General features: G+C 43.3%; 1 protein-coding gene and 1 non-coding gene across 2 annotated transcripts in view; one reads left to right on the top strand and one right to left on the bottom strand.

Annotated features, from left to right (window-relative positions):
- Positions 1 to 5,605: 5,605 nt before the first annotated feature.
- Positions 5,606 to 5,769, bottom strand: LOC119473893. The gene has a single exon (XR_005203148.1). It is a non-coding gene; the product is annotated as a U1 spliceosomal RNA (small nuclear RNA).
- Positions 5,770 to 16,063: 10,294 nt separating this feature from the next.
- The window catches only part of SORD (sorbitol dehydrogenase), a 38,223-nt gene continuing 28,612 nt past the window's right edge, over positions 16,064 to 25,674 (top strand). Inside the window, exon 1 of the mRNA XM_017545661.1 lies at positions 16,064 to 16,302. Coding sequence (XP_017401150.1) covers positions 16,237 to 16,302 — 66 coding nt within the window. The 5' untranslated portion in view covers positions 16,064 to 16,236. The remainder of the gene's footprint in view (positions 16,303 to 25,674) is intronic.

Raw genomic sequence — 25,674 nt, 5'->3', positions numbered from 1 at the left:
CAGGAGCATAGCATCTGGTTTCCGTCATCACATTGTTGCCTTCCTCAGTAAAACCCTTCCTAGATTTTACTCCCTCTGTCTCCCTCTTATAAAGACACTTGTGATTACATTTAGGGTCTACCCAGGTAATCCAGGATAATTTCCCCATCTCAAGATCCTTAATCACATTTGCAAAGGCCCCTTTTCCATATAAGATAACATTCACAGATTCCAGAGATTAACACTTAGATATCTTTGGGAGCCATTATTTAGCTGCCACACTGGTATAAAGTAAATGCTTGACTGTGCTAAGCACTTCTTATGTGCTCATTAATCCTCACTACAACACTATGAAGCAGAGATCATGGGTATCCTAATTTTACAGAAAAGAAAGAGGTTTAGAGAGCTTACGCAGCTGCCTAAAATCAGACGGTAAGTAGAATTCCAACCCTGGAGGCCAACTCCAGAGCCCATGCTCTTAGCCTCCATAAGGGTTGACTGTGGGGAGCACAGCTGTGACTGCACTTCTGGTAACGATGACACTTACCCTACTTTTCTATTTGAATCATCTGAGTTGTTGTATGTATTCCTGGAGTAGGTGTGGTCCATTCCCATAGAGTGTCAACTCTTTCAGGACAGGGAGTCTGTCTGTCATGCACTTTCTCTTGTGGTTTGGTGCTCTGCACATACTGAAAACAAAGTCAGTATTGCTGGTTTAATGCCAAAGCTGGAGCGCACAAGGATCATTAAGTGCAAAGAATACTAATAAAACAGAACGAGTTCTACCTCCTTATTTGCCAATCCCTAGAGGCTGACATGGTAAGAGGGGTGAGTTGAAAAGGGCAAAGTTTAGTTTTACCTTCTAAAGGTCAGCTTGTCTATTGGTCTGATACAGGTAGAGATTACAACAACAACCCTTCAGGAAAACATCTCATTTTGTTCCATGAAGAATTAACAGTGTTTTGCTCATGCAGCACGTACTAGTCTTTCTGGCATGATGGACTGTGGTTAAACTCAGCATGTCCTGGGAATGGGTAGGAGAGGGATATCATTCAATAGGAGAAAGTAAAACTAGGAAATGAACTATGAAGAAAGAGATCTCCACAGGATCAAAGTGACAAGTATTCTGAATGGTCATGAGAAAAAGGGTAGTGTGGAGGAAAAGGGAGGCAGCGGAAATGATTGATGTTCAGACTGCATTCTGGGAGATGAAAGAAGAAAAGAAGAGTGCGGCACTAAGCAAGGAGAAGGAGAAGGAGTTTTATTTATGTAAGATTTTCTCTGAAACATGAAGGAAACCAGAAAAGGCCATATGAAAAACCATCTCATAACGGACATGCTTTTCTTCAGAATGGATAAGTGCTCGTATTTGCTAAGTCTGAGAAATCATCATCACAGTCTTGTCATTGATGAATTATATGGTGGCCACCTCAGAAACCTGAATCACTAAAGCTTCCTTTACTCACCTCATTGCCATATAAACTGACTAGATTGGGATGGGAGAAAAAGATGGAGGCTTACAAACATCCTCTCCAGCATCACCCAGGCACTAAGGGCAGTGGGGTGGCCAAGGTCCCAGTCCTAGGGCTTTTAGATTTCCACTGATACAACTCTAGGGGATTTGATGGATACGCTTGTTGGTTCATCATATCCTCCACTTTCTGTAGGCAAATCTGTAAATGTGTCACCAGAAGGTGGCCCAGTGAGCATGAAACCTCAGGGGTGGGAAAGGGGAGGGTGATGCCACCATGCTTCAGTGGCCTGATGCCTCCATGTCTGTTATTAGGGCGTCCCCACTGTAGGGATTGGCACATTGTTTTCTTCCTATGTTATTATGCAAATAATTAGGTTTAGACTTAACCTAATCTAGTTTTCCAGAGATGACAATATACCTAGGCTATTTAAATTTGATCTGGGTGTTCCTGAGACTATTGCACACCCACAAGTAGTCCAATAATCTCTTTGGCTGTGTCATTTCTACTAGTGTCTAACCTCATTCTTTTTATTTGGATCCCATTGATTTTATTCTAAGTTTTGGGGATACTTTGGGGTATCATCCCAACATACTTCTTGTATAAGTATTGTCTCCTTAATTCCACAAATGAACGTTACAGAGAGTTAGTGTTATTCTTATTTTATAGTTGAAAAAAACCTAACACTAACAGGTTTGGTAACTTGTCCAAAATCTTTTGCATTATAAAAAGTTACTTCCCATACTGATTAGTCCAGCCAGCTAACTCACTGTTTTATACGACTTTATTAAAGAAAAATAAATCAATTACTAGTAGAACTATTAGTTGATTACTCATTAATTGACTACTTGCATCATTTATTTAGTGCTATATTAAACTGTGTATTGGAAGATGAATTAACTAATAGCTCCAAGCCTCCTAACAAGTTAAATGAAAAATACAAAATGCTTGAAGACCCTACTTTGGAAGACAACAGGTGTTTTCTTCCAATTTCCATTCTCTATAGAACAAGAACAGATCATTCCTTTATTGACACACATAAAATACATTGCACTTTCTGTTTTGCTCCAACAACATCAATTATGAGCATAGAGTATATCATGTAACCAAAAGTTTTGAACAGTGAAAGGCTTAAGCAATAATGGATGCTGGTGCCATGCTCATGGTACAGCTTGCAGAACTGTGAGCCACATAAACCTCTTCTTTATAAATTACTTCAGCCTCACGTATTCCTTTATAGCAACACAAAACAGGTGAAGACAAAAAATTAGCACCAAGGAGTGGGATGTTGCTATAAAGATACTTGAAAATGTGAAAATGGCTTTGGACTGGTTAATGAGCAGAGGATGGAAGAGTTTGGAGGGCTCTGAAGAACCTAAAAAAACTAGGAAAAATTAGGAACATCTTGGATCTTGGTTAAATGGTTGTGACCAAAATGCAGACAGAAAAATAGACAGTAAAGGCCATGCTGACAAAGTCCCAGATGGAAATGAGGAACTTATTGGGAACTGAAGCAAATGTCACCCATCTTATACCTTAGCAAAGAACTTGGCTGCATTGTGTTCATGGCCTAGGGCTTTGTGGAAGACCAAACTTAAGAGTGATGACCTAGGGCATCTGGTGCAAGAAATTTTTAAGCAGTAAAGCATTCAAGAACTGGCATGGCTGCTTTTAACAGCTTATGATCAGATACGGTGGCAAAAGAATGATCTAAACGTGGAATTTCTAATTAAAAGAGAAACAGAGCATAACAATTTGGAATATTTATAACTTGGTCCTGTGGTAGAGAAGGAAAGAATGTTTTCAGGTGACGAATCCAAGGGTGATGTGGAGCAACCACTTCTTAGAGAGATTAACATGGATAAAAGGGGAAAAGGTCTCAAAGACATTTCAGAAATCTTTGAGGTCATCCTTCCCATTACAGACTGAGGCCTATGAGAACAGAATGGTTTCAGGGGACAGGCCTGGGGTGCTTTAGCCCTGTGTCACCTCAGGATGTAAGGAGCATCCTAATTGCTCTAGCTCTACCCTGAGCCCACACAGCCCCAGGTATCACACAGGCTGCTGCTCCAGAGAGTGTAAGCCTTAAGTTCTGGCAGCTTCCACATGGCGTTGTCTGCAGGCTCCCAGAATGCAAGAGTGGTAGAGGCTTGGCAGCTTCCACCCAGATGTCAGAGGATGTACTGGAAAGCCTGAGCACTCAGGCAGAAACCTGCCACAGGGGCAAGTCACTGCAGAGAAACTCGATTAGGGCAATGCCTAGGAGCTGTGGAAGCAGGGCTGCTGGCCTCCACCCTAGAATGATGGAGTCACCAGCACCATGCACCTCAGTCTGTAAAAGCCTCAGGCACTCCACTCCAACTCCTAAGAGTGGCGCTTAGCAAACCCATAGGGGAAGCCTGAGGCATTGGGAGCCCCTCCCTCAAACCAATGTGCCCAGAATGCAGGATATGGAGTCAAAGTTTATTTTGGAGCTTTCAGATTTAATGTCTGCCCTACTGGGTTTCAGACATGTGAGGGCCTGTTACCTTTCTTTTGGCCAGTTTCTCCCTTTGGGAATGAAAATGTTTACCTAATGCCTGTACAACCATTGCATCTGGGAATTAAATAACTCGTTTTTGATTTTACAGGCGCACAGCTGAAAGGAATTTGCCCTGAGTCTCAGATGAGCCTTTGGACTTCGGACTTTTAAGCTGGTGTTGGAACAAGTTAACGCTTTTGGGACTATGAATTTTGCATGTGAGAAGAACATGAGTTTGGGGGAAAGGAGCAGAATGCTTTGGATGTTTGTCTCCCCAAGCCTTCTGTTGAAATTTGGTATCAATGCTGGAAGTGGGACCTAATGGGAGATGTTGGGTCAGGGAGGATGACCTCTCATGAATAGATTAATGTCCTCCCTGGGTGGATTGGTGGGGGCAGGTGGAGTGAGTGAGTTCTCAGTCTATTATGCTGGTTGTTAATTCCCATGAAAGCTGGATGGTAAAAAGAGCCTAGCACCTCGCTGCTCTCTCTTGCTTCCCCTCTTACCAGGTGATCTCGGCACATGCTTGCTCTCCTCCTTTCCCTTCTGCCAAGAGTGGAGACAACCTGCAGCCCTCCCAGAAGCTGAACAGATGGTGGCACCATGCTTATTGTATAGCCTGCGCAACCATGAGCCATATAAACCTCTTTCCTTTATAAATTACCCAGCCTCAGGTATTCCTTAATATCAACACAAAATAGACAAAGACACCATCTGAAACTTGGTCTATCCAAAGTTACGCATTTGATATTTTCCCCAAATTTGCTCCTCCCCAAATCTCAGCTAAGAATATCTTCACCCATCCAGTTAGTCATGCCAGAAATCTGGGACTCAGCCTTTCTGCTATCTTCTCCTCAACTCCCATAAGCTAACCCCTTACCAAGTTCCATGGATCCTACCTCCAAAATAAATTTTGGATCTGTCTGCTTCACTCCACCCCCACTTCCACCATTTATCCAAGTCCAAATCACCATTCTCAGCTGGCATACAGCAGGAACCTCAACTAGTCTCCTTGATTCCACTCTTCCTGTGCCACCAGCACTGCCACCACCACCAAAGTGCCTCTCTCCCTGGATAGTTCTAGACTAAAATTCCTGCTCTCTGACTCTCTTTTCCTAATCTTCTAAGTGCTTTCTTCAAGTTTGTTAATGCAAAGTATGTTAATGGTTCCTCAGGGTGGTCTCTATTAATCTATTTTATTGCATATGGATTTTACTAATTTAACTTTCATTGTCAACCTTTTTTCCGAGTTCTTCAAGAAACTGGTTTTTTTCTTCTTTCTTTTGTTGTGTATAGCTAGGTTTAAGCAACAAACAGCTGATGAAGCAATGAAGAAAGCTATAGTCAGGGTTTTATAACTGTTGTGACTTTGGGAATACCAAGAACCAATGGCACACTGATTTTTCTTGCTAGTACACAACGTAATCCAGACCTGCAATAACCCAGTATCTCTGAAGAGTTAAGAGGAGACATTAACCCATCACAGACACCAGGTTATTGCAGGTTATCCAGACCCAGTATCTGTGCTGGGTTAAAGTTTCCCCTAGATATGTGGCCCCAGAGGAAAAAATTTTTAATTAATTAAATTTTAAACTCCAAATAAGATTTTTTCTTTGTCTTTTTCTTTTTCTTCAGCGGATAACATGAATGTAGTTCCTCACTACCACAAATTATGCAGTCGAGTTTCCTGCATCTGGGAAAATCACAGGAGTAGCACAGCTACGGAGTGCAATGAATGAGCCTCACCCTGGGAAAACCACCTTCATGATCATGGCATCTCCCCTGCCAGGTAAGTATCCAAATAAGTTTTGATAGTAGAGCTTTATCAACAACTTGTTCTTTGTATTCAGTGGAGAGGGTGTTTCAAAGTGCTGTGCTGTTTGCGAAAGTTAAGCAGAGGCCCAGAGAAGTTGTGCCTCGCAGGCCACCAGCAAAGGCAAAGCTAGCAATTTTACAGCTTATTCAGTAAAATGCCTGGAAAAGTCTGTTCCTCAGCACTATGAATGCTGGTCTTTGTTAGGAAATTATGCAGAAGTGTCACAATACCATAAGAACAACTTGGTTTTTTTGTTTTTAAAATGCCTGCTTCTTAAGACACCTTATCAAGTTTCGCTCTGAAAAAAAAAAAAAAAAAAAAGAATCCTTATCAATTCATCCTTTTGCTTTTCTAGTCATGGAATATATTTATAAATTTACCTTCCACCTCTCCAAATCTCTGCTACCAGGCAACAACCTTCAGGACAACTTTAAAGTGTTACTGCTCAGGAGAAAACAAATACAACTCCAGTGTGGCTGTTGTGTCATGATTCCAGCAGCTTTTACTTTGGTTCTGGGTGTTTTGTTTTCATAACTTAAAGTCCAAGAAGTATCTACTTAAAGTGGCACTCAGCTCTTTTTTTTTTTTTTTTTTCTTTTTTAGGTGTTTACAGAAGCTTCATTTATAATTGCTCAAACTTGGAAGGGCACTCAGTTCTTAAGCCATTCCTGGTGTCTTCTCCTTCAGCTTCACCCATTGGAAGGATATGCTTGGAAGACTGTGAGGAAACCCCACAAAACAAGGAGGGTTAAACTGGGTTTTAAATTCAGTGTGCAAGTGAAGGCAGGTACCTTGTCTCTCCAAGCAAGGCCTTCTTAGCTGCTAAGTGCAGGAGCTACTGGAGGAACCAGTCATGTACAGCTAAGACCTATGGGAGGTGTCTAAAAGCAAAGGACCTGACTGATTTTATAAGTAGTCCCTGCAAAAATCCATTCCACTGCCTTGTACATCTTGTAATGCTCCCCACCCTGCACCTACATGTGTGCACGCGTGTACACACACACACACACACACACACACATTTCCCTCTTTGTCGTTACTAGGGATCCAGAGCTTGATCCCTCTTCATCATCAAATTTTTGGGGGGGGCTTTTATGCTGCAGAGCACACTTTACCACATTCTGGTTAAGAAATGAGGCCTTGCCATAAGTGGGCATCCAGTGCATTTTGAGGCATTTACTCAGTGCATTTTGGAGAGTAATTTTACTTTACATTTTTTTTTTTAATTACTCCCTGTCGGGGAATTGAACCCCAGTCTCCTAAGTCAGGCAGGGATACTCACCACTATACAAACGAGGATACTTTAATTATTCCCCAAAATGTAATTTTACTTTAATTACTCCCCAAAATGCACCGGAATAATTTTAGCAGATTACTGGTGAAAGTACAGGCTGTGCCCTCTATGTTGGGTGGGCCACAGGGAGACAACTTCAAGGGCTGGGGGGAAGTCTATTGGATTAGGTAAGAGGATTAGCAGGTGTCTATGAAACCAGCATTATAAAATTATAACTGAGACAGTGAAAGAGATCTGACCTAATATCTTGCTTCTAACCTCCAAGCTGTTCTTGTTTATTCCTGGGCATAGTCTCTACTAATTTTGGGGGATCTTAGTTTTTAATTTATAGTTTAAAACAAAGATAACAGCCCTTCCCTAAAAACAAACCTTCTTTTTGCCTGGGGACTAGACTGCCTTTGTAGGACTAACAAATTAGCCACAAGAGTAGAAATCTTAATTTAGAAGTCACGCAGCTGGACCCCCCAAATTGTTCCTATGGGTAACATCACTATTATGAAAAGTAATATTAGTACTTTAGATATTTGCAGACCATGCACTTGATGGATCAGCTGGCACCGCCCAGATTGATAAACTGGCTCATCTGATTTTGTGGCTCCCTACCCAGGAACTGACTCAACCCAAGAAGACAGCTTTGACTCCCTATGATTTCACCTCTGATCCAACCAATCAGCACTCCTGACTCACTGGATTTCCCCCACCCACCAAATTATCATTGAAAACTCCAATTCCTGTAGGCTCGAATGCTTGGGGAGACTGATTTGAGTAATAATAAAGCTCTGGCCTCCCACAAGCTGGTTCTGCGTGAATTACTCTTTCTCTATTGCAATTCCCCTATATTGATAAATTGGCTTTGTCTAGGCAGCAGGCAAGGTGAACCTACTGGGTGGTTACAAGTTTGGGGCTTGCCCAGGATTGCCCTTGTGGCTACCTGCCTATGGTTTGGTAGACCCCCTCCAGCAACAGATTCAGAGGCCAGCCCAAGTGGCCACCTAGTTCTTTTGGACTGCAGGCTGACTCTGGTACTGTCTCTAGTGGTGGAGTGCTGCTGATCCAATGTGCATGGATTTAAGAGTAATAGAAAATTAGTCCTGGGAGATGTCTCATAACTGTAGCTCCATGGTAAGCTGTCTGTCTGTAGCTCCATGGTGGAATACTTGTTGGTAGCACCATGGTGGGGTGTCTGTCTGTAGCCCTGTCATGGAGTGTTTGTAGCTGTAGCTCCATTATGGGGTGTCTGATTTGGTGAGTATTCTAGGTGCTGCCAACAGCCCCTTCCTTCTCCTATTTGCCTGCCTCTCTGGAGATGCTGCTGTCTCTTGATTGCCTCACGGGGTGTCTGTCTATAGCCCCACCATGGGGTGTCGGTCTTTAGCCCCATCACAGGGTGTCTGTCTGTAGTCCCACTACAGAGTATCTAATTGGATGGAGAATAGGGGATTCGTTTGGAGGAATACTCTTGGTTGGTGACTGGGTCTGGAATCTGTGTCTCAAAGGCCTTCTGCCTGTTTTGTCTTTGTTGTGTGTGTGGAGGGGATCTCTGAAGGAATTGCTGATGGATGTCTAGCAGGCCTAACTCGGAGAACCCTCCATAAGTCGGGTTACATCTGGTGAGCCCTGAAGAAAGCTCAACAGGCCTGACATGGGGTGACTGTCCACTCTTCATCTCCCCCAGAGACCACCCATTGAATTACCAGTTGGAGATCATCCCTCTCCACCTGGAGTGGATCAAAGACTACAGGAACCAACATGAGATAGTTTGAGCCTTGCCAGGTCAATATTGGTTGCTGAACGAGGTGACTAGTATCTGTTGAGTTATGTGTATTTTGCTTCGGCTGGGATGGAAGATGTTAATTCAGTTCCCCATGCAACCCGTCAGGCAGCATCTTGCAAAAGTGAGAAACTTTTGCCTAGTTCCATAAAACAGAAAAGGATGATTTTCTTTTGTAACAGGGCTTGGTCCCCACAGGTATGGCACACTCAGCGGGTTCATCAAAAGCTGCTCTATTCTTCTGGAAGCTGCAGAGAAAGGGAACATGGAAACCTGGTATGCTGGCAAAAAGAGTAAGAATTTCTTACCAGTCAAGTTTCTGCTCTCTCTTTTCTTCTCTGCCTCTGTCTCTGTCTCTCTCTCTTTCTCTCTCTCTCTCTGCCCCCCCCCACCCCCCGTGTGTAAATGGCAAATATCACTGTTTGTCTCCTCTGTAAGGATTTGATTAATAGAAGAAAGGATTTGTGAGACTAGTCTTAGGCTGTAGCAAATGTGGTGCACTTCGTGCTAAGAATTTGTTTTTCTGTGTTGTTCTGTAATGAAGAGAAGGGTATCACAGGATAGAATTTGGGTTTAGGATTCCCCACTTTTCAAGACAGCCTGGAAGGCTGCTCAGTTACAAACTTTGCTGCGTGTACCTGAAACCAACACCAGATGAAATTTCTTTGTCTTGTTTTGTGTCCTTAAGGGCCTCACCTTGTGACCATGTGGGGATACTTTCTCTTGGTCTCTGCCATCCAGAGGACAGGATTTTGGGGGTTCATGTCATAGTTAACCCTAAAAATTATCTTGAGCAGTTAAAAGCCTTTGCAAGCTCAAAATTGCCTGCCCTAGGCTTCTTCTAGGAAGAGCAATAGAAACTGCTCAATGCTATAACTCAGTAGCTAAAGGCTTGTCTTTTGACAATGGCAGCCTGGGTTCAATTCTTGGCTTAGGGAATGAGTCCTTTCTGGTTTATTTGCATAACTTTTTGTCACTTATTCTTTTTCCCCTGTGGACCACTTTTGATTTCCCATCTTGAATTTTCCTTTGAACTACCTTTGGAAAGACTCTAAATCTTGTTTAAGAAAAAAAAAAAGAAACTGCTTATTATCTCTTTGAGACACATTATGCATCCATTACAACCTTATTTAAAACATTAATTTCACATGGGAGGTTACCTGTGGTAAAGTTCAAAAGCAAGGAATATTGACTGTCTGACCTGGCTAGAGTCTAGTAATTAGATATTTAAAAAATAATTTTTTAAAGAGCTGTAAGGTTAAAATCAACTTCATTAAAAGCAGATATCCAAACTGTACATATATTTAAAAGACCTTTATGTTGTTTTTTTCTCCTCTTGGATCTCATTATTATTAGTTAAAAAAGGGTTTTTTAAAAATGAAAATTGCCAGGAAAAAAATAAAATAAAATAAAAATAAAGGGTTTTTTTCTTCTTCTCAGTTGACTGAATTGTTTTTGTCCACTTTTGTCTTCTTGACACTCTTGATGTCCACATGAGAGCACCGAAAATAAGTTCTAACAGCCTGGGACTCTTAGGGAAAAATACAGGAGGTCCGACAGACCCATTCTGGGAAAAACCTCCATTTTCCTCATGGAACCCCAGGAATTGAAAGAGAATAGATCCCTCTCAAAATCCAAGGCTGTGTTCTATTTTGCATTACATTACCTGACATTTTTTACTTTGGAAGGTATCAAAAATTACTTTGCCTTATGGGAGAGCTTTTAGTCTTGGTGTGTAATAACCAGGTAGGAAATATATTTTAAGGGGTGGGTAATGGCAGTTAGGAGGGATATTTTGCTCTTGGATTTTTGGATTAGAGAAGCATGCTCTTGGCCACCTGGAAGGTATAGAAACAGCCCCACCCACAACTGAGAGGAGACTCCCAAGGGGGATGCGCTGATTGCAAAATGAGCTGATTGGCTTTGGCTTACTTTGCAGTGACATGCATGGTAGAAGCATTGCACTATCATCTCCCATAGTATATCCCTTTTTTTGGGATCTGGGATGCAGTATACAAATGGCACCCTTAATTTTGGGGATATGTTTTTGCCTTCCAGCTGTGCCTTCTTATTAGGCCCTAGAAACAGCATGCTTTCCTGGTGCTACTCCTCCAAGGGCGCCACCTTGAATCCAGTAATCCAATTAAGAAACTGGCAAATGAAAAATCTTACGAGACCTTCTGTCTATGTATATGTGTTGTGTGCATGATGTTTATATAAAAGAGCTCTGACTAATTGGCTTAGAAAAATAAACACATCAAGTATTTTATCAGAAAAATAGAAACTTTTCAATACTTTTTTATTCACATGATATTAGTGATCTTTTGGAAATAAAGACAGTTTTAAAGATTATTGGTAAAATAGAAAATGTCTTCAAAATTCAGACATTTGGTCTAAATTAGGTCAGATATCAGGTTTGCTAAATGCATTAAGGTCTTTGACTTTTGAAAATTGTTAGACTTACCTACTTTGGAGCCATTAGAAATTCTAACTAAGGTCTGGGGACATGCGGAATTAGCCATGCCCTCTAGCTATGCTGGAGTCAGACCTTATCTGCACTTCTGTCTGATGTCCTAGGCTCCACAGTACATAGTTAAAACCACTTGCTTATCAGGTTTTTCACCAAAAACGAAAGTTACTAAGAGTTAACACTGTAACATGTAATTGAGACTACTGGAGAAATAGTTTTACATAAAAGGTGTGTAAGGAAAGTAGAATGTGCTTTTGATAAAAGATTAAATAAGGTATAGGAATATGGTTTTTCTCAAAGGGAATGTAATTAATGTGTAGTTCAAAGGGTTTTAAAGACTGTCTTAACTTAAAGGAGTAGCAGGACAAAACTGAAGGTTTAAGCAAGTTGAAAAGTGTTTGTGGAGGGTTGGTCTTGTACAGAAAGTCCTGTGGGTATGAGCAAGTTGGCTAAGATTTGAAGGGGACTTTTTTTTTCTGTAGGTTGAACATAAAAGCCCACAAATGCAAGACCAGAATCTTGGCCCATGTGTCTGAATAACAGGGTTTTCTTAGAAAATTAATCTGTTGTTTAATGAAAAATTAACAAGAGGGGTCTTAAAAAGTTTACAGGGGTCTTAAAAAGTTTATAAAACTTCACCTTATGGTCAAACTAATTAAAACTGGATAATTTACAACATTTTATTTAAAAACTAGTTTTAGCATTAAAGAGGCAATAATGCAAACATGAAATTTGATTTTCTGTTTTGGAAAATATTTTTGTGTTATTATGTCCCAAAATTATGATATGACTTAGTATATATTATCAGTAATAATTACAATTGTTATGTTAAATTATTGTATGCCACAGAAGTAACAAATTTCCTTGTCAATCATGTCTTTAACTGTGGGTGCTCTAAAACATTTTGGCATCTATAGACAACTGTTGTCTTGTTTTGATCCTCTTTAAATGGTGGTTTTATAATGAGCTATAAAATTCTAACAGGTGTTCTTAAATGCAGTTTTCTGAAAATTTGGAGACTGTGATGTTAGAACAGAGAAAAATCTTTCAGGACTCTCATTGGTAGCTGAAATGTTCATGAATATTAAGCAGAACAGAAGTTAACTGCATGGAATGAACTAATAGAAGACTGAAGCAACCTTTTTTGTCTTTTTGCTTAAAACATTGCTGATTGTTTTTCAGAGCCAAGAAAACCTTTCTTCTGAGCTACTTACAACTTTTAATGATTGAGTAAAGTACATGTCGTCTGTAAACAAAATTTGGAGCATATTTGTTTCTCTGTTCCTGATTTCTCCAGGATTTGGCAGCTATTCACGAGAATTCTTAACTTGTGGCAATACAGTTACTTCCATAAGTGCAGTAAGAATGTTTTTCTTTTGCAACAGGACACAATTGAAGAAACCGGTTACTTTTACCAAGGCTTTGACTGGAATAGTGTGTTACCTTTAAGGAATAAAAGCTTCCTTGGGGTCAGGTGTGGTGGCTCACGCCTACAATCCCAGCACTTTGGGAGACTGAAGCGCACAGATAGCTTGAGCTCAAGTGTTCAAGACCAACTTGGGCAACATGGTGAAACCCCATCTCCACTATAAATACAAAAATTAGCTGGGTGTGGTGGCACATGCCTGTAGTTCCAGCTACTTGGGAGGCTGAGGTGGGAGGATTGCTTAAGCCCAGGGGATGCAGGTTGTCGTGAACAGAGATTGTGCCACTGCCCTCCAGCCTGGGTGACAGAGCAAGATCCTGTCTCAAAAACAAAACAAAAGAGAAAAAACAAAGCCCCTTGGGAAAACTGGCCTCATACCTTGTCTACGCAGTCCCTGCACAGGGTTCCCGATCTGTGGTAAGTAAAGAATGTCACTTTCTAACAGGCCCAGGAGCCCTAAGTTATCTTGGGACTTCAAGAGGAGAGAAATTTACCCGCCTCATGGGTATTTGAACGTACAAACCCATGTCTGGGCTTGGCTTTAGAAAAGTCTTAACAGAGATTCCTTATGGAGTGAGTTCCGTCAAAGCCAATTTAAAAAGCCTATGTGAAAAATAATTATTCTTGCTACACTTTATGCAAATAATCAGGCAGAGCACAGTAAGACTAAAACTTATTTTGCAAGTAAAGTTGATCTGCTGTGATTTATTTTTAATTAAAAAATGAGGACTAGAAACAGAAAAACTATGCTCCAAAAACAAAAAAACACCCATTGTTAGTTGTCCTTGAGTTTTTTCTGCAGTTTGAACTAATTCCTAAATTATCTGTGGACTACAAGTCCCCAAATTAATGCTTTCAAATATTGACTTTTAAAACTGGGAATTGCACTCCTTATGCTAGAACTCATTATTTACTTTGTAGTATTCTGTCTGTTCTCTTAAATGAGATCTAAAATTATAGATGACTATATTAACGCATTTGTCAGCCAGCTTGCGTGAGTATGCTCAGACAACTGCAAAGTGGTTCCACTGCTCTCACCTTGCAGTCAACACCTATACTGACCATGCCCTGGTCAGCAGGAAGAAGTTAGAGTGGTCTTTGCCCTTTTTCCTTCTTTATTAGTCAACACCTTAAGATTAAGGTATTATAAAACCCAAAGGAAAGTATTGAAACCATTGCAAAATTATAACTGAGACAGTAAAAGAGAGCCAACCTAACCAACTCCATCTTGCTTCTAAACTCCAAGTTGTCCTTGTTCATTCCTGGGCAAAGTCTGACCTAACTTTAGGGGGAACCTAGTTGGTTGGTTCTTTTTTGTTTTTTGTGGTTTTTTTTGAGACAGAGTTTTCCTCTCACTGAGGCTGGAGTGTAGTGGCATGATCTTGGCTCACTGCAACCTCTGCCTCCTGGGTTCAAGCAATTCTCCTGCCTCAGCCCTCCAAGTAGCTGGGATTACAGGTGCCCGCCACCATGCCTGGCTAAATTTTGTATTTTTAGTAGAGATAGGATTTTGACATGTTGGCCGCGCTGGTATCAAACTCCTGACCTCAAGTGATACGCCTGCCTTGGCCTCCCAAAGTGCTGGAACTACAGGCGTGAGCTACCGCACCCAGCAGTTTCAGTTTATAGTTTAAAACAAAAATAGCCCTTTCCCAAAACAAAACTCCTTCTTGCCTGGGGACTAGACTGTCTTTGCAGAACTTTGTAACAAATTCGCTGCAAGAATAGAAATGATGGTTTAGGAGTCACTCAGCTGGACGCTGCAAGAATCTGACCCTCCCCAAATTGCTCCTGGGGATAACATCACTATTGTAAAGCCTAAGATCAGTGCTTGAAAGATTTTGCAGACTGCACTTGATGGATCAGCTGGCACAATCAGATTGATACACTGGCTCATATGATCTTGTGGCTCCCACCCAGGAACTAACTCAGCCCAAAAAGACAGCTTAGGTCCCCTATGATTTCATATCTGACCCAACCAATCAGCACTCCTGAGTGGCTTTAAAAAAGTCTTTCCCCACCCATCAAACTATCCTTAAAAACTCTGATCCACACGCTTGACTGCTTGGGGAGCCTGGTTTGAGGAATAATAAAACTCCAGTCTCCTGCACAGCTGGTTCTGCATAATTACTTTCTCTATTGCAATTACCCTGTCTTGATAAATTGGTTCTGTCTAGGCAGCAGGCAAGGTGAATCCATTGGGTGGTTACATATGGGGGAGGGGAAACGGTAGGGAAGGAAACCAGGAGCACTGTCCTCAAAGGAGGGAGGGGCCTTATAGATTTAGGCCTCTCTAGAGGCTGCTCCCTCCTGAGAGAGTAAAACTTCACTGTTTCTCAGAGGGCTGCGAGGCTGGAAGGAAGAGTTTGGACAGAAATCCTGCTTTGTATAGAAGCAGCACAACCAGTTGAGAAAAAGAGGTTCACAAATTACATTTCATGGCTTTTTTTTTTTTTTTTTTTTTTTTTTTTTGAGACGGAGTTTTGTTTTTGTTGCCCACGCTGGAGTGCAATGACGCGATCTCGGCTCACTGCAACCTCAACCTCCCTGGTTCAAGCGTTTCTCCTGTCTCAGCCTCCCGAGTAGCTGGGATCACAGGCACATGCCACCACACCCAGCTAATTTTTAGTAAAGACAGGATTACATCATATTGGTCTCGAATTCCTGACAGGATTACATCATATTGGTCACGAACAATTTTCAAAAGTCAGGCTGGTCTCAAATTCCTGACCTCATGTGATCCTCCCACATTGGCCTCCCAAAGTGCTGGGATTACGGGCATGCACTACCGTGCCCGGTCTTATGGCTTTTTTATACTGATGCACCAGGTCCTTGGAATGATGCACGAACTCATTCACTCCTACTGGTGCCAGGCCCTTTGCTGGGGGCTGGAGAAACGGGGCAGACATGTACGCTGCATCATGGTAGCACCTGTCCCGCCAAGTGCACACCATGCCCCATCCACAGCCTCAGCGCTGTCACTGCTAGGAATACCACTCTCTGGCCGCACCTCAGACCTAGACTTACTGTATCAGAATCTCGGTTTTGGTCCCGAGGGTCTGGATTCGCAACAGTTCCTCACATTCCCCACCCTTATTCTTCTGCAGCTAACGTTTGAGAGCACTGGTCTGGTGCCTACTGCCACCGCAGGCGGTTTTCAGAGCAGCTCTGTGTGCTTGGCTGTGAGGCGGCAAAAACAGAGTGCTGCGGGTGGAGCCGGCGCTAGCGCCGGGGCTTCGCGCCCCTAGTCCTCCTTCCCCAGGCCCCGCTCCGCCCCCGGGTCGGGTGGCAGCCGGGTAGCCCCGCCCCTCCACGCTGGCGCCGCCCGAGGTGTCACACAGGAGGAAGCCTCGCCCCGCCCCTGCGTGCGCCGACTCTCCCAGGCCCCGCCTCTCACCCCCTTTCTGGACCCTCTGCTGGGCAGAGCCACCAGAACGACCACACGTCCCGCGCGCTCCAGGCTGCACTCGAGAGCCAGAAGAGCTCCATGGCAGCGGCGGCCAAGCCCGAGAACCTCTCCTTGGTGGTGCATGGACCGGGGGACTTGCGCCTGGTAAGCCAGGAAGGAGGGTGGGAAGCCTACCGACCCTGCCTCACCCTCCTCTGAGCCCAGCCACAGTCCTGGCTTTCCAATTCCAGCCTGGCGCCGGCCCCGCACTTTAAGCGCCCTGGCTGCCCTGATCCCTGCTGGTTCGCCTCGGGGTGTGGGGGCGGCGGGTAGCGGCCATTGGGAAAGGCAGGGATCTAGTCGTGTGCCTCCCGGAACCTAGCCCCGTGGCTGGCACGTGGCCGGTGCCCAGGACAGTTGCAAACTGATTGAATGAATCTTTCTCTCTCCTTTGCCAGCTGCAGATTCGTAGTCCAGCCTCTTGTCATTGACCTTTTCAGAGAAAATGCTAAGGCTAACTGAATTCTTTGGGCAGACAGTGCAGAGGAGAAAGGGGAGCCAGAGGACACTTAAAAACACCGAAACTTCTATTTAACTCCCCTTGCTTGGGACTGATAAACCTCCCTTACAGGATTATTATGCTCACAGGAGTACCCAGCACCTAGTACTTGCTCAGGAAGTGCCACCTCCTTCTTTCCTTCCAGTCTAAGCCTCCATCCCCAGAGCCCCTGGTGTTCCCCTTGCCTGTGCCATACTTCTGGATCTTGATAATCCCCATGTCTGTAAGGCTCCTTCTCTCCCTAACTCCCTATCTGGTTCACTTTCCAGTGGTTTTTCTTTCTAATTCTGTGCCTCTGGCCCTTTAGGATCATTCTGTATGTGTGCCCTCTACCCTGGGCCCTGCCTTTTGCTCCCTGGCTTGTGGCACGAGAGTTTAGGGAGTGGCTGAGTCAGCACCCTGGTCATGCCAAGTCTTCCTTGACAAAGTCTCTCTCAGATGGGACTGGGATGACAGTGGGTATGTGGGATAAATGCCAGCAATCTCTGCTGCTCCCCTATACCTCCTTTCCCTCAAAGTACATGTGTCAGGATCTAAACTGCAGGAATTCAGAAGTTTATCCAGATTAGCAGTTCTTGACTATTTAAGAATCTGTGGTGTCCCCTCTCTCCTCCACAGAATGCAAACAGATTGAGTTTGGCAACAATTTCGGATTGTTCAAGGACTCCCTTTAAGCACCTCTATAGACCCTCTAGTGGCCTGGGGATCCCAGACAAAGAACCCTTGCCCCAGCTGACTCTCCATTTCCTCAGCTGAAGAATGTGTCATACCCAAGGTGATAGGTTTTGTTAGTTAACAGAGCCAAGAAAAGGACTCAGACGTTCATACTCCCCATTCTGGTGCTCATTCCACTCTTCAGAGCCTCCACCCAAGGTCCTGAATTAAACTAAGGATGTTAGTGTTTATTGTTGCAAATGCTATATGGTACTATGAGTAAGGGAAAGTGGTACATCTCTACACAGCTTACAGAGTGATTTCCAATTCAGTATTTCATTCCACAAACATTCTCTGATGAAGGGGTGCCTGCCATGTGCCAAGAACTGGGCTGGGGGCCCAGAGAGGAGGACACAGCCCCTGCTCCCAAGTTTACTGAGGGAGGCAGACAAAGTCAACCATTATGACATAGTGCGAGGGCTTTGATGGAAGCCTCAGAGAGAAAAGACCTCACAGGGAGGTGCCCTTGGCCCTCTATCTGCTCAGAACCTGTTTAAAGGTCATGCAACGAAGCTGCAGAACCACAGTTAAGTTCTGCTCCACCTTAACTCAAAATCATGGTCTTCCACTGCTCAGGCAGACTACCTGTATTGTGATTTTGTAGACAAAGCCTTGAAGATTAGAGCAGGGAACTAACCTTAATCTCATCCGCTTTGCATTAGAACCCATTCTCTGACTGGATTAGGGTCTGGGCTGGGGTGGCTGTAACCTAAAGGTCTAGAAAATATGATGGGCTAGAGAATTTCACCTGTGCTTGTGGACTGGTGTACTAACTGGGGAGAAGAATTCAGAGGAGGATTCAGGAAAACACCTAGGCTCAGCTTGAGAATGGGAAGTGGTAGTAGGGTCATTTACTAGTCAGAGTAGATTAAAATGATGAGATCAGGTATGAAAATTTGAGTTTAAGATGTCTCTGGAGGCTGGGTGTGGTGGCTCACACTTTTAATCCCAGTACTTTGGGATGCCAAGGTGGGCAGATCACTTGAAGACAGGAGTTGGAGACCATCCTGGCCAACATGGTGAAACCCTATCTCTATTAAAAATACAAAAATTAGCTGGGCGTGGTGGCATGCCCCCATAAGTCCCAGCTACTCAGGAGGCTGAAGCAGGAGATTCACTTGAACCTGGAGGATGGAAGTTGCAGTGAGCTGAAGTCAAGCCACTGCACTCCAGCCTGGCTACAGAGAGAGACTCCATCTCAAAAAAAAAAAAATTAGCTGGGTGTGGTGCGGCATGCCTGTAATCACAGCTACTTGGGAAGCTTAGAATCACTTGAGCCCTGGAGTCAGAGACTGCAGTGAACTGAGATCGTGCCACTGCACTCCAGCCTGGACAACTGAGCAAAACTCTGCCAAAGAAAAAAAAAAAAGATGTCTCTATGACAAGACACAAGTTACCTTTGAGAAATTTCCTTGGGTGTAGGGTCTGGAGTGCAGGGATGCTATCTGTGGTGGAGATGTAAACTCCGGAGTCCTTTGCTCCTCTACTGAACAGTACTGTACCGATCCCCCAACCAGGGGGCATTTGGAAATGTGTCAGGGAGGTTTGATTGTCACAGTAACTGAGGAGCTCTACTGCAGACTTTATTCATTTTACAGCACTGTCCTGACAACAGAGTTGTCCTGCCCCAAATAGTGCCCTATGGGGAATTGTGAATGGCTGAGCTTGCCTAGGCTGAGTGAACCATGGAGAGTGAGAAGGAAAGAAGAGGAGGACATTAACCTGGAGAGAGCCCCAACACTGGAAGGGAAACGGCAGAGAGTTGTCATCAGAGGAGACTGACTAGGGAGGCCTGTGCTGCCTCAGGGCACCTGCGGCTCAACATAGACCTTCTGGGCCCTCATCACTCCTTCCCAGGCAAGGTCTTCCACCAGCACCTCCACAGGGCTCACCCCCAACCTCCAGAGTGGCATCACTGCTCCTCCACCTTTTCCTTAACTCAAATAGGCTCTGTGGCTTGGGATTGGGGTCAGTGGTACCAGTAGTGAACCAGAGATAGCAACTAGGAGGAACAATCCCGGGGAAGCTTTGGGGGGAATCACCCATTTTCCTCCCTGCAAGAGGACCAAAATGAAACCCAGGATTTCCTGGGCTTAATAAATTGTCAGCGGTTGCATTTTGGGAGAAAAAACAAAACAAAACCTTAGTTGGATATGAATTACAAAACAGATAAGGGGAAGTGGGGAGAATTTGACTGTTTTCTTCTTTTGTTGTAAGACACCCAGCCACAGATTAAAAACCCTTCAATTTCTGGCAGGCTGTGGCCTGTTTAGGTATACTGGGAGTTGGGTCTGCTGATAAAATGGTTCAGTGCCTCAGGAACTCCTATGAAGCGAGTTGTTTAGCGAAACTCTCATTCCTAAAATCTTTTCAGAAAATGTATAAATTTTCAAGGGAAAAGTGTATCATTTAAATTACATCATTATGGCTCTCCAAAAAGTGTATAAATCATTCCTAAAATCTGAAGCAGGATTCCAAAGCGTTCTGAAGCAGGAAGCAATGGCTGAACCCTTCCCAGAGCTGCCTTCCTGCCTGAGCTAAGGCCAGGAACCAGCCAGCATCCAGGGCAGTGGTTCCGTGGGGAAATGCGGCCTGGTCCACTTTACTTGTCCCCTAAGTGGCAGGAAGGAAACCTATCACACAGCCTGCCTACTGCCTAAGGAGAAAACACCATTCTCTTCTTTCTTGATGTGTGGCTGCAGGGAACAAAAAACTAAACTCCTCTCCTACTAATTAGTTAATGATCACCTTGACCACAGCAAAAAGGAGCATTTATAAATTGGGTGGTAAGTCAGACACACACACACTAAGACAGGTGGTTTTCTTTCATAATGTGGAGAAGAAAACGAAACAATAATCTGAGACTTAAGGACTTTTGCTATTCCTCTCCTTTTAAATAGAGAATGTTTAGGAGTTGGAGCGAGCGAGAGGGACTGATGACCAGGTTGATGCATAAAGAAGCAAACAGTGTCAGCTTGCTGGCATTCTCTTTAAATGGAAATAGTACGAAATTCCCAAACCAGGCTGGGGAGCCAGAGTGGGGTTTAGTTCCCATTCTAATGCTGCTAGTTATATGACTCAACAAATTATTTTCCACTTCAACTTCCCAGTGAAATGGGAATAATAGTAGTATTCATCTTTTGGTTGTGTGAGGATTCAGTGGGACCAGCCGTGCGTGTTAAAGGCCTAGCACAGCATCCAGCACGCTGTTAATGGTATGTGCTAACTGTGGAGATGAGCAGGAGGCTATTTCAAACTTAAAAACAGGCGGGTAGACCAGGGCCTTCAAACACATGGACAGTTTTCCTAACCAAATTATTACAATGTGGGCCCAGGCAATAATCTTGTATTCTACTGTATTTACTGGTTTAATTACTTTATGCCCCTTTGATCAGTATATAGAAACCCAGAAGCTTTCAATTAGGAAATGAATTACTGGTTCATGAAATTAGGATATAAAACAGTCTAATTAGTTTTTCCCTCACAGAAGCTATGTTTGGTGGTGGGGATGATAGGCAGCTGTTTTTTTAATATAGGTTTCACTTGAATGGTAAGGAAATGAGGGGAATTAATATGTTGACTGCCTACTGCATTCCAGGCATGTGCTGGAGACTTTAATACAGGGCTTTATAAACTGTCCACAATGAAGGACCAGTTTTATTTTTTCCAATCAGCCATGGACTGATATGTTTGCATCAGTATATCTGAATGTTGTGTCATGTCAAAATGCTGTGAACAGCCAGGTAAAGGTGGCTCACATCTGTAATCCCAGCACTTTGGGAGGCAGATCACTTGAGGCCAGGAGTTTGAGACCAGCCTGGCCAACATGGGAAAACCCTGTCTCTACTAAAAATACAAAAATTAGCTGGGCATGGTGGTGTGTGCCTGTAATCCCAGCTACTCAGGAGGCTGAGACATGAGAATCACTTGAACCCGGGAAGCAGATGTTGCAGTGAGCCGAGATCACACCACTGCACTGCAGCCTGGGTGACAGAGCGAGACTGTCTTAAAACAAAAAACAAAACAAACAAAAACTGTAAACATTTCTAAATGTTCCTCTCAATTTCTGTATGTTGCATTACAAATCAGTTCATCAGCCACCCTCTGAGTACACTTTATCTCCCTTCTTCCCGAGAGCCGGCTCTTCCAGACTTCAGGAAGGAGCATCTGAACAGGGAGCAGTACAGAAACAAAACAGACTCCACTTCCAGGAAACTGAACACAGTGGAGGGGATGTAGTCAGGCTTTTGTTATGATCTGCTATACGAGGAGATGATAAATTAAAGGAAAATTAATAATTTTAGAATGATGGGTTAATGTTGTTTAATTATAAAGGGCAGAAAAAAATAATACATTGGCATCAAGTTTAAACATCACTCACAGGTCCATGAAGAGATTTCTTGAGTTTCTGTCCTTTGAGGCAACATATTATACCTTAGGTCAAAAGAATTGCTTTGACCTAAGCATTTTTAAATACTTTTATTTATTTTTAAAAATAATATAAATCTATATCTGTAATATAGCACATTCAAAATGTCCCCTCCTTGTTGTCCATACTTTAAAGATTTTTGGGTGAGAAGGGGGTTGTACAATGAGAGGGCATGAACATAGGCAGCTCAGATGGTCCTGGGCATCATGTCTGTTTCCCTGAGCCAGCTGCTTCTATGTGATCAGATTAAAGGCACTGATAGTCATGAAGGAACAGTTGGATTAAACCGGATTACTCTGATAGTGAGGAGATTCAGGCCACTTAACCCTTACCAGTCAGAGACACTTAAGAGTGAAAAGAGAATCTGAAACTCCTTCAGAAAAAGGGAAATTGAGTAGCAACAAATAGCCCAAAGAAGCATCTTTCTTGCCTTTATCTTAATTATGTTTTAACAACAAAACAAAACCCAAACCAGACAAACCACTTCAAATTCAAAACAGGAAATTAAATCCAGCAACCCTCCCACCTCCACCAACAGCTCTGGAGAGGCAGTGCCTTTGTCTGTGAAAGACCAGGACGCAGGGTAGCATTTTCCTCTCAAAGTGTTGCAGGCTTTTTCTCGGCCTCTTCACTGGACTCATGGAAGGGGTGCCTTGTCTAGTCAGCCTACCATGCTCAACCCCCTGTGGGAGGGTGCACATGAATGAGCAAGTGTGGGATCTGGCTGGGCAGCCACGCTGGGCACGAACACAGGAGCAAGCTCCTTGAGGGAAATGCAGCAGTGCCCAGGTAAGGGTGCCCATGACCCCGAGGCCCCAGAGTAGGTGTTATGGTGCTCCTTTAGTTCCACGGTCTGCAGATGGTGGCTTGTTAGCTCAGTTGGCCCCTTGCCTTGTCACATGGGTCATGCCACTGGTGAGGGGCAAAGGGCCAGTGTGACAGCCTTTTCTGGGTACCTGCCCTTGGTGGGCCCTGAGTTTTTCTTCAGAAAAGCTTTTTTCTGAAGGTACCCAGAAAAAAAAAAAAAAAAAGCTTTTTTTCTGTCAGGTACCCAGAAAAAAAAATGAGGTCACACAGATGATTGAAGGATGATGAAGGAAGATAATTTTTTTGAGCGGTGAAAACGGCTTTCAGCAGAGAGGGGAACTGGAGAGGGGATGGGAAGGGCAGGTTGTCTTCCCCAAAGTCAGGTTGTCTCTTCCCTGAAGTCAGGCCATCTCCCCCTCTACCAACTGGGTCTGGAATCTTTGTAGGCACAGGATGGGGAGTGTGCGTTGACTGCTTTGTGAGTATGCAAAACAGGTTAAAGTAGACACCACTCAAAGGTGGGGAAAACAGTGTAGAAAACCAATTAGGAAAGGGTAGGTATATGTAAAATAGGTGAAGGGTGGGGATCAATCAGAGGAAAGTGGCCAAATAGGAAGACAAGTTCTTGATCCAGTCCCAGGATTTAACTTGTAGCTTGCCTATCAAGCTTTAAACTGTCTTCAGCTTGGAGGTGGAATTTCACTGGTTACCCACCCCTATCTGCCTAGGCATTTGGCTGCCTCCGTTTGCTATCAAAAGCAGCAGAAGCAAGCAAGCAATATCACAAAGAGGAATTTAACATTCTGTAAAAGTAGCCCTATTCTAAAGGGAGAGAGTAGAATTATGGATGTAGGGGAAATTTCTCTTTTAAAACTGCATAGCAGAAATTACGAAGAAGAAGAAATTTGTACACACAGATACAATATTGGCATCTAATTTAGAAGTCTTTTAGTGTGGCTGTTAAAGTTTGTAGTTTTCCCCAAATCAGGTTTACACTAAGAACATTAATTACTAGGAAAAACATATTCAAATTTTGCGAAGTGATATTCAACTCAACAATTTTAAAAAAACATGGAAATATTCAGTTACCTAGATCTGAACGCAGTGAGCACTTATCAAGATCACAAACAGACTAGAGCATCCAACAAAGCTCAGAGACTTAGAATTTTTGCTTCATATATAGAACCATTTAATAAGATCATGTATGGTTATGTTCATACACTTTGAATTAGGAGGAAATTTTAATATATTTATCCCTGATGAAAATTAAGTAGTCCTTAACTATCCTGTGTGGATTCAATGCTAGGTGCTGGAGCAGTACAAAGGAGAGGAAGGAATTGCCTCCCCAGCCTGGTGAGGACAGGGGAGGCTTCTTGCAGGAGGTGATGCCTAAGCATCAGTCCCAGGAACCAACTGCCTATTGAACAGCTGTCATGTCAGGTTCCAGCCTCCTTGTGCTGACTCCGACCAGGAGCCCAGAGGTTTCACAGTGACTCAGTGGCCAATTAAATGCAAAGCTTTCACATGCCAACAATCATACAAATGTATTCAACACACACAGGTAGTGATAGGGGAGGCAGGGGTGGGCATGGTGGTTCACACCTGTAATCACAGCACTTTGGGAAGCTGAGGTGGGAGGATTCCTTGATGCCAGGAGTTTGAGATCAGTCTGGGCCACATAGGAAGACTTCATCTCTACAAAAAGTTTGAAAAGTAGCCAGGTGTGATAGCACACTCCTGCAGTCCCAGCTACTCGGCAGGCTGAAGTGGGGGGCTCCCTTGAGCCCAGGAGTTCGAGGTTACCGTGAGCTATTAATGTGCCACTGCACGCGAGCCTGGGCTACAAAATGAGAACCCATCTCTTTTAAAAAAAAAAAAGAACAGAGGGAACGAACCATGGCAAGTAGCTCCAGAGACCAGCATGCTGACTGATGAACTGATCTAGATTTCCCTCAAAACACCAAAGCGGGAGGAGTGTCGTTGCTGTTCTTCCCCCAGCAGAACTTCCCGCAGCCTCTGCTCGTGAAGAGGAGGCCTCCGAGTTCTCACAGGCAGAGCTTCTACAGGCTCTCAGCCATGCTTACTTTCTTGGCTGTTATTATGATCCCGCACAGGAATGCCCATTGTCATATCTTAGCTACCTTTTGGCTTCACTTTCTTATTTTTAAAATGAATTTTGGAGACAGGGTTTCACCATGTTGCCCAGGCTGATCTAGAACTTCTGAGCTTAAGCAATCCATCTGCTTCAGCCTCCCAAAGTGCTGGTATTACAGGTGTGAGCCATCTCGCCTGGCTTGGATTCACTTTCTCGTCAAGCCTTGGGGTTGCCTGGCCACAGCAGGTGTCATCATCTCAATCCCATATACATACGCATGTCGCTTTGAGCAGTCAGCGGTTTTATTCTGAGCTGAGTCACTTATGAGTGACTCCATTTTTGTTGGTGGAAACAACCCAGATATATATATATGTATCTCCCACATTTTATTTCTATAGGAATGTTATTCATCCCTGAAAAAAAGTTTTGTCACATTCTGTATTAAAAATAAACCTTGAGAATATTATGTTAATAAAAACAAGCCAGTGACAAAGTGACAGATAGTGTATGATTCCACTTATATGAAATATGTAGCCAGTCTCACAGAAAGTAGAATGGTGTTTGTTAAGAGCTGCTAAGTAGGTAAAATGGGCAGTTATTACTTAATAGGTATTCAGTTTCACGTTTACAAGATGTAAAATTCTAGAGGTCTGTTACATAGCAATGTTAATAGAGACAACAATATTGAATTCTACACTTAAAAAGATTTAAGATGGTAAATTTTATGTTATGTATTTACCACAATAAATTTAAAAAGATATACAGGTGAAGTATCCTAATGAATAAATTTTTTTTAAAGAAAAAATTTAAAAAAATAAACTAAAAGAAAGAAATGACTCCATTTTGAGACATTTAGAATCACAAACACGATTATATATCAGTAGCCCCACCTGGATGTCCCAAGACACCTCAGTCCCAACATGTCCAAGCCCA

Source organism: Cebus imitator, unplaced genomic scaffold (genome assembly GCF_001604975.1).
Source record: "Cebus imitator isolate Cc_AM_T3 unplaced genomic scaffold, Cebus_imitator-1.0 Scaffold9, whole genome shotgun sequence".
Lineage (NCBI taxonomy): Eukaryota > Metazoa > Chordata > Mammalia > Primates > Cebidae > Cebus > Cebus imitator.
Note: the sequence above shows the minus strand (reverse complement) of the source record. Positions and strands in the feature narration are given on the sequence as shown.